Source organism: Echinops telfairi, unplaced genomic scaffold (genome assembly GCF_000313985.2).
Source record: "Echinops telfairi isolate 266 unplaced genomic scaffold, ASM31398v2 ScPeMD7_25;HRSCAF=90, whole genome shotgun sequence".
Classification (NCBI taxonomy): Eukaryota; Metazoa; Chordata; class Mammalia; order Afrosoricida; family Tenrecidae; genus Echinops; species Echinops telfairi.
Window position 1 is genome coordinate 31,435,285 of NW_022103922.1, and position 14,895 is coordinate 31,450,179.

A 14,895-nucleotide genomic window follows, 5' to 3' on the forward strand; every position below is an offset into this window, starting at 1 on the left:
GTCCCCCCCGCCCCCCGCACAAGTCCCCGGCGGGCCCGCTCCGGCCTCCTCCAGCACTGACCCTCGACCGCCTGGAGTCCGGCGCGTCTGGCTGACGTCACGGACGCACCGCCCAGCTGACCCCGTCGTGCAGCCTCCGGATTGGTCTACCCGGCGCGTAATGACGAATAGGCTCGCGCGCCGGAAGTCCGGGGCACGTGACCGGTGACAGCGCTCGCGGGCTGCAGGGTTCCCTCTAGGTGCTGCGGCACGGGATGGCGGAGGCTCCTCCTGTCTCAGGTACGACTCCGGCCCCGGTGGGGCGGGGGACCCCTCTCGGGGAGCGCAAACGGGGTTAGTGACGGAGTCTAAGGACCTCGGCCAGAAATGTCGCGAGAGCGGCTCGTGCTCGGGTTTCGGACGAGTGGCTCAGAAGGGCCAAGGCACGCGCAGCGCGAGTACCCAGCACCCCCACCCCGCGCGCCCGCCCCGGATCCACCTTGATTGGGTCGGGAAGCCCCGCCGCTGGCCCCCGGGGTGCTTGAGCGCGCATCTCAGCGAGTCCGTGTGTGAGCCCAGCCGTCTAATGGAGCTCATCTTGGCGATCGCGGACAGCAACCGAACTAGCTCCCGACGACGGGCTGGCGTGGGCCCAGTCACCGCCCTTGCTGGATGGCTGGCTCTTAACGCAAGCTGTGTGTCTAGCATGGGTTCTTGCCTCTGTGGCGGGGTAAGGACACCGGCGCAGGCTTGTTAACAACCGTGGTTTTTAGTCGCACTCTGCCAAGAACTTGTGTGACCACGACTACGTTTCCCCATCGATCATTTGGGAGTAAATGAATGTATGTCTGTGGAAGCTTCTCCCCTATGCTCTTCCCCCATAATCATTCACTCCCTTCCTCTCCTTGAGTTTCCTCTGAGTGTAAAATATCCCTCATTTGGTTGTTAATGAACATCCATTTCCATTTTCTTCAAGCCGTCCCTTAGATTGATGGTTCACAAACTTTTTGGACTACACTCTCACTACCACTGGACTACACTACCCCACTCCCAACGACCCTACAGGACAGAGTAGAACTGCCCCCATGGCTTTCCGGGGGATTGTAAATCTTTATGGTAGGAGAAAGCTCTGTCTTTTGCCCACAGAGTGGCTGATGGTTTCACACTGCTGACCATGAGGTTAGCAGCCCAGCCAGAGCTCAATTTTTTTAGACGTTGACCAAGAGTAAGCATTACACCTGGCGACTTTAATGCACACATATATACTTATAGAAGTGAGCCAAAAGTTTCACAAAGCAGTGGCTCCCCTTACTATCTGCAATATACCCTATTTTCTATTTTGTCACAGCCCACTAAATTGATTGCAGGACCCACCCTTTCTGAGAAACAAGGTAGCCTCGTGCAACATGGCCTTTGGAAACAGGTTTGAGTCCAGATACTGCTGCCTATCAGCTGCTGGGACTCCAAGAAGACCACTTACGTAGTTGTGTCCTGGGTGGCAGGTAAGTGTAGATTGCATTAAAAAGAGAAAAAAAAGGAAAACTCACAACTAAGTTTGCCTGATCTTTGGCATCCTGCCTGAATGAAACTTTTCTGGACATAACCCAGATGGAATAAGAGGTTGCCCTCCGACTCTCATGGTCTTGGTGGCACATTCAGGGGTGGCATCGTAGTCTTGATTTATGTATTCAGTTACCTTGGAGGTGTAAACCTTTTTTAGGCTGTTGTTTTTTTGCCTTGCTTTCCTTTTTCCCACTCCTTTCCAGATTTAACCCCATTGGGTACCCTCTAATGCTACGGCAGACCTGAGTAGGGGTTCTGAGTCGTGGTGTTGGCCACCAATGTGTGCCCCAAGTCACCCTCTCCACCCTGTAATGCATTTACTGAGATAAAGTTTTTGAGTCCAAAGGTCTCCCCGTTCCCTTTCATATGCCATAGGTTGCTTTGGCTGTCGTTCCTATTCCATCCTTAACGTCAGTGTGCCCCACCCTTACTCAAGCGGCAGTTGCTTTTGTCAGCCCCTATCCTTGAGCAAAAGGAGCCCTCCCTGGTGGTGCAGCAGGTCATGCTTTGGGCTAACCGCAAGGTCAGTGTTTCGAACTTATCAGTAGCTCTGAGGAAGAAAGAGACTTTCTGCTCTTTAAAGTTGTACAACTTCATAGTCCTAGGGAGTGGTTCTACTTTGCCCTACAGGGTCAGTATGAGTTAGAATCGACTCGATGGCAGTGGATTTGGCCCTTGAACAAGAAGCCCAGTCCAGGAGTTACCTCTTGCATGGATAAGATTCTCCAGCGCCACCTGTGTCTCTGAACTTTAACTCATCAGTTCCATTTCTCCTTACAGGTGCTCCGTGGACTGGTCGGACACCTGCTGTCTTTTTTTCCCTCCCTCAACATTAATAGCTTTTAATATGTGATATATGGACGCCCGCTGTTTTATCTGGGATGTGGGGTACCCCTTGTAGTTGGTGATGAGATAGCATATTTATTGGGTACCTTCCAGCTGCTTAGAAAGTGAAAGAAGAAACTCACACACCTTTGTCATGGTCTGGATTTCTGATCCGTGTGCCCCTTTCCCCTTCCTTATGTCTCTTGAGGGCTTTGCTTGTGGCCTTGTGTCTGGTGAAGCATGTGTGGAAACTTACCATCCTCTCTGGGACTCTGACCTGACTGCTTTAGTTGTGGTGACTCCTTTCTGCTCAATCCGAGCCCTCTTCCCACCCTTTACTAGACAATTCTAGACAACCTTACCAACTCCATCCTACATTTCTGCATGGAACACCCCTGTCACCTTCTGCATTTGTCAAATCCCCTTGCCATTTTGTAAGGCTTTCCTCTACTCCACCCTGGAATTCTGCCTGTGTGAAAGCTTTCTGGATAAATTCTGGATTGAGTAAGAGGCCACCCAGTGACCTTTAGGATCTAATTCAGTACACGCACGCACGCACGCACACACGCACACACAACCTTCCCCAGCCACTCTTTCTCACTGTTATGATGTAAGAGCTTGGTCTCTAGGGCCACGCAGCCTGGATTGGAATTCTGGCTCTGCCTTGAAGTACTCTTAGTACTTTGGGCCAGTAACTTAAGGACTCCGTGCCTCAGTTTTCTTAGCAGGAATGAAAGAATTCAATCAATACTTGGAAATACTTGCTTTGAAGCAAGCCCGGCCCTGCTCAGTAAATGGTTGGCCTTGTTATGAAGCCTGAAAGCCACAGGCCTCTGCACTGCACCCGGCTGCCCTCCAGTTTGTTTTTCAGGTAGTGGTCCCAGCAGCGAGGGCAAAGCCCTGTTGTCATTATTTGACACCTGTCATTAATTTACTTTTACCCTCCATAGCAATTCTTTGATGTGGGGGCTGGTTACTATGCTATTTATATATGAGAAAATTGATGTAAAATAACTTGCTGAAAGTCACACTTAGTGATTAGCACCAACTTAAACCCATGACTTCTGGGCCCTAGGGGTTCATAGTGTGTTTGGTGTGCCATACAGACAGCCAATTTTTCTATGAATTGGCTTTGTGTCTTTAGGCAAACCATTTCTTTTGTAGGCCTCACCAGACCAAGAAGTAACGGGGGGGCATGGGAAGTTAGTTGAAGGAGAGTATGATTGATTGGGTTTTTTTTTGAGAATGCATGATTTTTGAGACACTGAGCTTCTAGGCCAGCGATTCTCAACCTGTGGGTTGTGACCACTTTGGGGGTTGAATGACCCTTTCACAGGGATCGCCTGATTCATAACTGTAGCAAAATTACCATTATGAAGTAGTAGCAACGAAAATAATTGTATAGCTGGGGCGGGGGGAGGTCACCACAGCATGAGGAACTGTTATTAAAGGGTCGCGGCATTAAAAAGGTTGAAAACCACTGTTCTAGACTGTATTGTAGAGGTTATGTATGGAAAATCCAAAATCTCTTGGAGGAAAGAATTGGAAACTAATCTCTATGTTAAGTATGATCTATATGAAATCTTATTTAAATTCTACAATAACCCTTGGAAATAAGCATCACTACCCTATAATACAGATGAGAAAACCAGCTATAAGCAGTAAGGGATTTCCCTCAGCCCATTCTAGTTGGAGGGCAGACTTTAAGCCCTTTTTGTTTGACTCCAAACCCTGTGTCCTTGATATGGCACAATGCCACTGTAGAGTGTTGAAAGACCATATGTCTCATCCTGAACTGTTTGCTGACCAAATGATTCTTTGGTAAATGGGATAACATGTCCAAATAGATCCCGGTGAGCATTTCCACTGAGCACCGCCCCGTAGTCAGTGGCTATTGGTGTGGCTCTGAAAGCCAGCTGGATGACCAGTCCCCTAAAGCACTTGGAACCCATCACAGGAGCCTTAGGCCTCACCAAGAGCCTGTTACATCCACAGTCCTCCAGAAAATGGTGCTAGGCGAGACTGATAAGCATCATGGTAACGGAGCCACTTCTTTACTTGATTGTCTGTTTCTTATGTCCTAGGTACTTTAAAATTCAATACAGATGCTGCCGAGTTCATTCCTCAGGAGAGAAAAAATTCTGGTCTAAATTGTGGGGCTCAGAGGCGACTGGACTCTAACAGGATTAATAGGAGAAATTACAGTTCGCCACCTCCCTTTCACGTTTCCAGGCAAGCCCCTTACAATGACACCTCTGCTCTTCGTCAGCATGGTCACCATCCTTCGGGAAGCAAACCTAAGAGCCAACCCACTTCTCTTCAGTTCCCTGCTCCGCATAAACTGCCCAAGAGCCAGGGCCTTCAGAGCCAACCCTGGCAGAAATTGAAGAGTGAAAAGCACCAGACCAGAGTCAAGAAGGGGCAGGGTCTCAGTGAGCAGAGCCCAGATACAGCCGGCTTAGAAAGTGCAGCCAAGGTCGAGAGTGGGACACACCCCAGGGAGCACAGTCCTTCGGAGAGTGAAAAGGATACTGCTGGTGCAGATCCCAGGGGAGCAAAACCAAAAAAAACATCCCCGTTTGTCTGCAACTATGGTAGAGGATCGAAAGTCAAGGGGAAGCCCAAAGGTGAGTGGGGGAACAGGGCAGCTCTGAAGCCTGAGGATGCCAGACCCGAAAATACCAAAACGGTGGTTCTTACCCAGCCCGACTCTCCAGATGCAATGTGCAGGAAAGGCGCAGTGGATGGGTTTGGGGCCAGGCGCAACGAGCAGAGAAGGCACCCACAGAAAAGGCCTCCCTGGGAAGTGGAGGGCGCTCGGCCTCGACCAGGCAGGAATCCACCAAAACAGGAGGGCCAACGACCAACAAATGCCAGACCCCACAGCAACCTGGTCTCCATTCCAAAGGGTAATCCCAGTGAAAGACCAAGCCAAGCTACCTGTGACAATGGGAACGTGGCGGTCATCAGCAAGTCTTCCAGAAGGATGGAGCCAGAGAAAAGCTCTGGAAGAAGGCAAGATCCTCAAGGAACATCTTTCCCCCGAGGCAAGCAGAACTACGTGCTGAAAGATGTGGAAACACACACAGGTAAGTTCACCTAGGTAACTGGAGATTTGGGGGTTTCGTTAATAAAATTTAAGTTGTGAGCAGGGAAGCCAAGTACTGGTGCATCTTAGAAACGAAGCAGTATGAGCAGGTACAGAGTAAAAGTCCGCCTGTCCTCGGTCACCATCTGTCTGGGCCCCACCACCCATCCATCTTCCCATAGGTGGCCACTTAGCCCATTTCTTATATAAGTAAAATCAAATAAAGACTTTTATGAGGGTGCTTGGCAAATGTAGCGATGGGTGGGGTGACTGTATATTTCTGAGCCATGAAAGCACAGCTAGGGGATGGGGCCATCTCTCCTGCTGTGGCTGCTTCCAGCCTACCTTATCCCCTGTCTGCCCAAAAAGCACTAGTGCCTAACAAGTCTGGCCACCCCCCACTCTCTTTCCTCTCCTCTCATACCAGTCAGATCTCAAAAGTACCCACTGAGCTATGGCCTGCCCTGCTTCGTTCATTTCACTGCTGCCCATCACCAAGAGACCCTGGCACCAGCCTTACTCAGCAATCTCATTGCTGCGTCTATCCCCAGCACATGCCATTCCCAGGATGCCAGGCCATTTCCTCTGTCCAGCCCATTGCCCGCATGGCTCCCCCGTCTAGATTGTGTCCTACCGCGTTCTTACATTCCAAAAGCTGGCCTCCTAGCGTGTCCAGGGAGCCCTTTGCCCTCAGCATTAACACCTTTCTTGTGACGTGTCTGTCCCCATTACAGCACCTATCGCTGGGAGCCATGATTTGTGTGCATGTCCATGGCTTCCACAGCCTGTAAGTTCCTGGAACACGGGGCTCTGCTGCCCTTTTCATTTTGGTATCCCGACCACCTAGCAGAGCTCTGAGAGCACAGCAGCTCCTTAGCTCTGGCAGTTGGAAAATTCTTCCAGGCATTGAACAGAAAACTTCATTCCTATCAGTAATTTCTATCCCCAGGTTCAAGTTCTATCTGCTGGAGCAATGTAGCACTGCTCTCATCCCTCCCAGCTTCCCCGCGGCATTACCCAGCAACACTTGGAAGTGTTTAAAGAGATCTGCCTGTGTAGCCTTCATCCAGGCTAGATCGCATGACTCTCCCAACATTCCTTGAGTTGCGTGACCATCCTGGTCTTCCTCCAGTTTAAGGTGAGGTACAGCCTGACACCTGAAGCCACCACTTGCCCAGACCCTGATTTCACACAGGCCTGCGATGCAGTGGCCCTATGGGATGACCATTGGATTGCTAACCACAGTTCAGACTCTTCAGCTGCTCTGGAGAACAGAGATGAGGCTGGCTGTTCCTGTAAAGATTTACAATCTCGGAAACCTTCTAGAGCAGTGGTTCTCAACCAAAGTAATTTTATATCAGAGTTACATTTTTAAATTTCAAAACATCCATAACCCCCTGCCATCCATCCTGGCTTATGTTAGGTGCTGAAAGACTTTCAGGGCAACTGCTAGGACCATCTTGTTGGAATCTGCCCGATTCTCTGCTTCTTGGAACTGGCTGGGACTTCACAGGCACCTCCCTAGCCTGAGTTCATCAATCCAGTGGGTTTGCAGCCTCCTGGATCCAGAGAAGACCCTGCTGTGTTGAGCCCGTGGATCCTCCACCTGTGTGGGAAGGCAGCTTCTGTCGGTGCCCGGGCAGGATTTGGGGCATGTGTCCTCATCATGGAGATGTCTATCTGCACGTCTGCTTCCTAAGGCTGTGCTTCAGCCGCCTTCCTCAGAAGCAGACATCCCTGGAAACCTGTGTGCACTGTCAGGTGCCTTGCTGGCCTTCAGTTGACTGAAGTGACAAATGACTTCCCGGTGTGTTTGTTTTGTTCTTTAACAGGCTCTCTAATTGAACAACTGACTGCAGAGAAATACGAGTGCATGGTGTGCTGTGAACTGGTCCGTGTCACGGCCCCAGTGTGGAGCTGTCAGGGCTGTTATCATGTGTTTCATTTGAGCTGCATCAAGAAATGGGCAAGATCGCCGGCCTCACAAGCAGGTCCAGCTTTTCTCTCTTTTCTGTTTTTCCCACTCCGGTCAGGTTTAGGTCTTAAACCTAGCTTTAAAAACACTAATTTATTCCTCTCGAATGTTTCCTCAGCAGGGAGACTATGCAGTCTTGATCCCATGTGTCAGATGTGGCCAACAGCTAAACACAATAGCATTGAAATGTATTGTGCACATGATAACGTCAGCCACATTTATTGAAATTGATAGCTTTTGTGCAAAGTAGCAACTATAGAACACAGTTCTTGTGTAAGTGTGTTAAACAGTTCTTGAAAACAGAACCAGGAAGATGCATTATTTAATTTGCCCTTAGACATTTGTTTTGTGTCTCACAGATCTTCATATTATTTTATAGGCTTTTCCCAAAGTATGCTAAAATTTTTTGAATAATGCAAATGTTACTAGTAATATGCTTTCTGAATGGTAGCTCGCTAAGGCATGAACTTTTTCCTTGTGTACTCAAATATCTTATCCTATATATACATATTTTAAGCCAAGATTCAGATGATTATCTTAATATATTTTTTAAAGTACAAAACCAGTACCTGCTTTATTTACTAAATATATCTGAACATTTTAAAAAATATAAGCCCAGAGCAAAACACTCACTCGGTATTGTGAACTTTTGTTACTTAAGTGTCATTCAGCTTTATAGCTTGCCATGATTTCGCATTTTTTAAAATTGCATTTGCTTCTGAGAGAAAATTAATTTGGTTTGTTCTTATTTTTCACGACAGATGGCCAAAGCGGTTGGAGGTGCCCTGCCTGTCAGAATGTGTCTGCACACGTTCCTAATTCCTACACTTGCTTCTGTGGTGAGTTTGTTTTCAGACACTCAGGTGTCTGCTGCTGCTTCTGTTATGCCCAGCCCCAGTCCAGGACAGGGATTGCAGAGCGTGTTTTTGAAATGACTGTTAACTCTTCGAAGCGATAGGACAGTACACTGTGTGGCCCATCTTCCCGATAACCCAGCCGTGGTGCTTTTGTCAGGCTGGTCCCAGGTGACCTTCATCAGCTGCTGTGGAGGCTTGGTGCTGGTCTCCTAGGTCTAACTGAGAGCAGTGCTGACCTGAGGCAGAGGCCGGCATCTCAGCCTTAGCTGGAGAAGCTTCAGTATTCCAGGCTTGAACTTCACAAGAGTAGTGTTGAAGTGTATTTTTATTTTAATCTGAGAAATCCTTCATAGCTCTTCATAATAGAGGTTGGTTTTTTTCCCCCCTACAAACCAGCTTTACAAATTTTATTCTTTGGCCTGCGCTTGTAATAGAATAGTTCTCTCTGGTTTTAACAGTTGCGTTTCCCTGTAAGTTCAGAAAAGACTTGCTGGGATCCAGATGCTCATTCCTGGTATGAGCTTGTTCCTGTGTGTCTTTCTTCTCCCCCCCCCCGCCCCCATCTTTTAATGGCTCACCTCCACTAGATTGCTGATTTTCCAGATTTTGCTTCATAATACTCTGCCTTCTTCCTTGAAACATTGCATTTTTGCTTTTGCCCTCATCGTCTCACTGAAACTTTGTTCCAAAATCACCAGTGTCCCATCCCTTCCTGACTAAGTCCAGTGATGGTTATAAGTTCTTAGCATTTATGGCAGCACAAGAGCCCTTCGTCCCGTGACCACTCCCCCCTGCAGTGACTCGACTCCCCCTGCTCTTTTTGCATGCCTTCCTTGTTTTTCTAATTTGCTCACTTAACTCAGAGCTTTTACCAACAGTTGACCGTTGTCCATCAACTCATTTATCTTCTAGATTCAACCCCTTGGTAAACTCTCTACTATCTAGAAACTTCTTTTCTTTTTTCTCTGAATATTCCAAACATCCTTTTCCAGGAAATTTCCCTCTGTTGCCCTCGCTTCTATTTGGCTCCTTTTTTATACAGAATCACTGGTTTTAAGTATCTTATTACCAAAACCTAAGCATTAGTGTTAGCTGAAGAAGCGAGTCCTCCTGCATGTACTGCTGGAAGGGCAGCCTGAAACTCAAAGCAGAGGTCAATGGGGAATTGGGCAAATAGGACCAATAGGTTATTTAAAAGGATATTTCAACATAAAGAGCACCGTGGAGTTTAAAATCTTGTTAAAGTCTTCACTGGCAAGTTAGATAATTGTAAGCCTTTAAGAGAGTCGACCATGTGGAATGAAGGTGAAAGTAACCTGAAAGAGGGGAAATGATGTGAGAATACAAATGATGGGCTTATTTTTTACTTGATGACTGCCCTGCTCTGCTCTTTCAGGGGTCCATTAGGTTAATAGCCTTATGAACATTCTACATCTGTAAACAAACGGGTATAGACTATTCACAGCCTGCCAGCATGTGCCAAGTAAGCAAGCGTTAAAGCAGTCCACTAGAAGTACAAAGTGCTGTGGGAGTTGGAGGGCGGTTCTGCTCTGAAATGCCTGGGGTCACCGTGTGTCAGAATTGATTTGATGACAACAGATTTGTTTGGGTTTAGAATTGAATTGGGTTTGCAAATGTGGTTGACTCTGACTGGGAGGAAAGATTTGGTCAATAGACTAGCATAAACAGAAGTGTAACACCAAGAAGCCTACAATCTAGTGGAAGAAGAGGGAGTCATCCACGTCAGGTGTCTTGGGCCCATGACAAGAGAGGAGTCAGAGGTTTCTGGACAGGGAGTGTACACCTCGATGTTAGACTTACACATTGGAGCTTCATTTGACAGGCTGGCTGTCAGTGTGGTTCTTTATGGAAATGAGTCTGACAGCAGTGCATAGAGTATTTTGAGGCCTGAACAGTTCTGGGACTTTAATAAAGAATAATAAAAGTCTATAATGTGTGTTGTGCTGAGGGTGGGGGGGGTGGCACATAGAAATGAGGTGGGATATTTTTATAGCTAAATAGAAATTGACAGCAGTGGGAAGGGAAGAAGTCATGGGGTCCCAAAGGTTCATGCTTTTAGAAATGGTGACACTAAGGACAGAAATGGAAGGTCAGGAGGATCAGGTTTGGCGGGGACAAGAAGTTCCGTTTAGAAATGTTAGGTTGAAAGAATAAGAAGCCATCTTGTTAAGCATGTCTAACAAGCAGTTAGGAATTCTTGGTGAGAGACCAGGACTTAGGGACATGTGTTGCAGGGGAGAGGCTGAGGTGAAAGCCCTGTGGATTTAAGGGTGAGCAGTGAGAAAAGAGCCTGATACAGAACCCCGGTGAGGAAAAGGGGCGGCGGAAGCAAACATTATTTAGAGTCAAGAAAAAAGTGAAGTCATTCGAGCATGTTAGGAAAAAACCAGAGCAATTTATTCTGAGGCAAGAAAGCTTGTGTAGGAGTTAGGTTCTAAATAGATAAATAGACAAATAAAAAAAATTTTTTTTGAGAGTTAGGTTCTGGCCAATAGAGAGTCAAGTGCAGGAGCGAAGGGAATATTTGCTGAGAGACACGCCAGGCAAAATATATTTGGGGCGATTAAGTAAGTAAGTAGAGTGTGGAAAGTAAAAGCAAAGTCAGGGGTAACTGGTTTTTGAGTTTGTATGGCTGCCGATGATGTCACTGACAAAAGAGGGAATGTGTCCGAGGAAGGGGGTTTAAGAGGGAAGATGCTAATGTCGGCCATAAATGCAGTCAGTTTGGGCGGCTCAGAAACCCCCAAGCATGGCTGGACAGGTGGACTGAAATTGAGGATTCAAAGCAAGGCAGAGAAGGAAGAGTTGGGGATCACTAGCTGTTAGCCATCTTGAGCCTCACAGTGGAATACTGTTTCCAAAAGACGCGGGCTGCAATTCTACCTTACAAATCTGGCTAGACCAGAGGATGTACACTGGTACAGATAGGAATTGGAAACACAGGGAATCCAGGATGGATGATCCCTTCAGGACCAGTGGTGTGGGAGGGTGCAGGACGGTGAGTTGGAAAGGGGGAACCGATTACAAGGATCTACATGTGACCTCCTCCCTGGGGGATGGACAGCAGAAAAGTGGGTGAAGGGAGACATTGGACAGGGCAAGATATCACAAAATAATAATTTATAAATTATCAAGGGCCCATGAGGGAGGGGGGAGCGGGGAGGGAGGGGAAAAAATGAGGAGCTGATGCCAGGGGCTTAGGTGGAGAGCAAACGTTTTGAGAATGATGAGGGCAATGAATGTACAAATTTGCTTTATACAATTGATGTATGTATGGATTTTGATAAGAGTTGTATGAGCCCCTAATAAAACAATTAAAGAAGAAGAAAAAAAGAAAAAAGAGGCGGGCTGGAGAGAAAAGCAGAATCCAGGACCAGGGCCGGCTGTCATTTAAAGTGTGTGAACTGCCCTGGTGCAGGTGAATCCTGGAGGACAAAGAAGACTCCTCCCTGCCCAGCTCAGAGGAGAAGTGCAGTGAAGACTCAACCAGCCGAAACTGATGGTAGAAGCATCGGCTGGCGGCATGCCAGCTTTCTTGCTGTGTCCTAATCAGGAGACCCCAACCATCGGAGAGTTTCTGTTCTTTCTGTCTCCCACTGCTTCTGTTTCTTTCCCCAGTGCCCTCTCCTCCTCCCTCTTTCTGACCCTCCTAGCAGATATGCTCACTTCAATGCAGGGGCCCAGTACCAATGGCCTCGCCTATAGGTGGTTTTTTTTACTTTGCACTAAAGGTGGCATTTTTACGAGTCAACGTGATTTTGGAAGATGACTCTGGTGGGAGCCAGAATTTGAAGTTAGCCATACTCGGTGAAACTTTGGATGAGTAGCGTTCCAGCCTCCTTTCATCTTAGGCTGTGGGAGAATGTGTTAACTCATGAGAACCAGCCCGACGTTTCATGCTGTCTAGCTACACTGTACTGTTGTTTCATTAAAGCCAAGGATGCAGTTGAAGGGTGTGCCATTGACTTTCTGATCTGATATGTTTTAGGCAAGGTAAAGAATCCTGAATGGAGCAGAAACGAAATTCCACATAGCTGTGGTGAGGTTTGTAGGAAGAAACAGCCTGGCCAGGACTGCCCACATTCCTGCAACCTGTAAGTTGGAACACTAACCCCTGGGGGTTCCTGGTGGATATGTTTTGTTGATGGTTCTAGGTATACATATCTGGTTAGCATATAACAGGAGAGGGTGCAGGACAATGTGGTACCATTTACTGAGCACTTACACTGTGCCTGGCACTCGGCACTCACTGAGTCCTTATCACAGTGACGTGCAGGTATTCGCCACTCTACGGATGAGGTTCAGAAAGGCCAGGCATCTTGCCCAAGGTCACAATGCTCGTGCATGTGGGAGCTGGGACTTCCAAAGCCACTGCTCCTCCTGCTCTATTAGTGGCTTCTAAGAAGAAATGAGACTCACCTCTTTTGCACCCTAGTGATATCTGGACTCAAGAGAGTCGATCAGACTCGATTCTTCTGTGACTCTGGAAATCCTACCCTTACTTAAAGTTTGTCTTTCCATTCCTGTCAGAACTGTAGAGCTTTCTGAGGCCCATTCCCTGATCACATCCCTATGGTCTCCAGCATGTGTGAAGGTTTGGGTTTATCTTATATCCTCACCAGCACTCTGAAGCTATGGTGCCTCATGCTATTTTGAGTGGTACCCATAGTTTAGAAAATTCTACAGAACAGTAGTTATCAACCTGACTACATGTTGAAACCATATAGGGAGCATTTTAAATCTCCAAAGCCCAGTCTCTACCTCAGACCAATGGAGTCAGAGTCTGAAGGTGGAATCTGAATGGCTATAGTTTAAAATCTCTCCAGGTGATGCTAATCTGTAGCCAGGGGCAAGAACCAGGACTCTGGATGTTAAGAAAACCTAAGGTTGAATCCAGGACTCAGGAAGTTTAGTCAACCAGGAGATAGCCACACCTGACCAGAAGTTTATTTTGTCTATCAGAAGCTATTTAAAGATGCAACCATGAAGTTTATTTTACCTGAAAGGATTGAGGCATACCGTGTAAAATATGACTTAACCCTTTTATGGCCCATGGTGCCCCTTACATAGAGACCCCACTTACATTTTCCTCCTCTGGGTTGTAGTGGGAAACTGATATCCCCCTTTCAGTGTTTGCTGTCATTTGGTGGGGGCCTGGGTAATTGTGTAAGTCGAAAGAAGCTGGCTACATCCCGTCAACCCTGCACCAGACACCCCTCTGGCATATGTATCCCACTAGTTGTATCAAAATCCATATTACCTCAAGAAAAAAAATTTATTTTTTTACATTTCATTCAAAATACAATTAAAGAACCACATTTAATATATCTCCTATGGCTACCATCTATCGAAAGGAACGAGACACTTGTTCCTGTGGTTGTTTTCGATGTTTAAAATGCTATTTAAGAATGCTTCTTTGAAATGCTTGCTTAAGAATTATCACAGGTGGTTTAGGAGTCACATTAAAAAAAAACAGGCCACCTAGTAGGTACACCTGAGTTTTAGTCCAAATTCTATTACATACTTGGTTAATTCGACTTGACTCTGATTGGCCCTTAATTTCCGAAGGATTTTTGACTTGCCATCACTTAAAATGCCACCACCCAAAACAAACGAAAACACTTGTCCTAGACGTTCCCAAAATGTCTTAAGTAATGATGTTTCTGAGCTAGTAGCAAGTTACACTTACTTGTATATACCATTTCAGTTTGGGGCCTCCCCCCCCCCCCCATCAGTCTCATTAATGTAAATCACTTACCTCCTACAATAAACTTTCTATTCAGAGGTCAGAGTCTGGCATTATAGCATCCCTGAGCCCGGTTCGTCCCATGAGCCCCATCTTCCTTTGTCCTTCCCGTTTTACTTGCCAGCATGCCTACCCTTGTGTCACTGTGCCCATTGTTAACACATCACCTGGTTATGGCTTAAGGAACTGATGAGAAAATGGCTGTACTTTCCACGAACCTGGTGGATTTGAGCTCTGGCTTTGCTCAGGTTCTGGTCTTTTAAAGGATTTCACGGGCCATCCCGCTGTTCACTTGAGTGGCAAGCTATTTTTGTCTCCACTCTGCTCTAAAAGGGCTGAGATCATATTTGGAAATGTCTTTGTCAGACCCAAATGAAACCATCATTTTGATTTGTTCCTGGTTAAAAATTTAAGATGATAGTGCTGTCAGTTATTTCTATAGAAAAACACCATTGGTGTCTTTATTCAGATCATTCAATCAATTTTAGACAAACCTTGAAGCATTTCACCGCAGATTTCCTTGTCAAATCCACAGCAGTACCCAGTTTTGGCAGTTCTGAGTTTGTGGGTGCCTTACTTTCTGTAACCTTTATTTTTCAGTCTCTGCCATCCTGGACCTTGCCCACCCTGCCCTGCCTTTATGAATAAAGCATGTGAATGTGGACGGACCAGGTAAAGTTAGCATTGTACCCTAGAGAAGACTGGTTTCCACACAGGCACCTTGAGGTTTAAAATATTGTGGTAGCAGTGGCAGCAGTAGAGGAGGAGGAGGAGGAGGTGGTGGCAATGGTAGTGATGGAGGTGGTGTTGGTGGTAATGGTAGTGGTGGAGGTGGTGATGG

General features: G+C 46.9%; 1 protein-coding gene across 2 annotated transcripts in view; it reads left to right on the plus strand.

Annotated features, from left to right (window-relative positions):
* The first annotated feature begins 208 nt into the window (after positions 1-208).
* Positions 209-14,895, plus strand: part of NFX1 (nuclear transcription factor, X-box binding 1) — a 47,911-nt gene continuing 33,224 nt past the window's right edge. For both annotated transcript variants that reach the window (XM_030885333.2, XM_004712369.4), the window contains exons 1-6: positions 209-279; positions 4,452-5,456; positions 7,288-7,446; positions 8,192-8,269; positions 12,297-12,402; positions 14,655-14,726. In XM_030885333.2, coding sequence (XP_030741193.1) covers positions 255-279; positions 4,452-5,456; positions 7,288-7,446; positions 8,192-8,269; positions 12,297-12,402; positions 14,655-14,726 — 1,445 coding nt within the window. In that variant the 5' untranslated portion in view covers positions 209-254. The remainder of the gene's footprint in view (positions 280-4,451; positions 5,457-7,287; positions 7,447-8,191; positions 8,270-12,296; positions 12,403-14,654; positions 14,727-14,895) is intronic.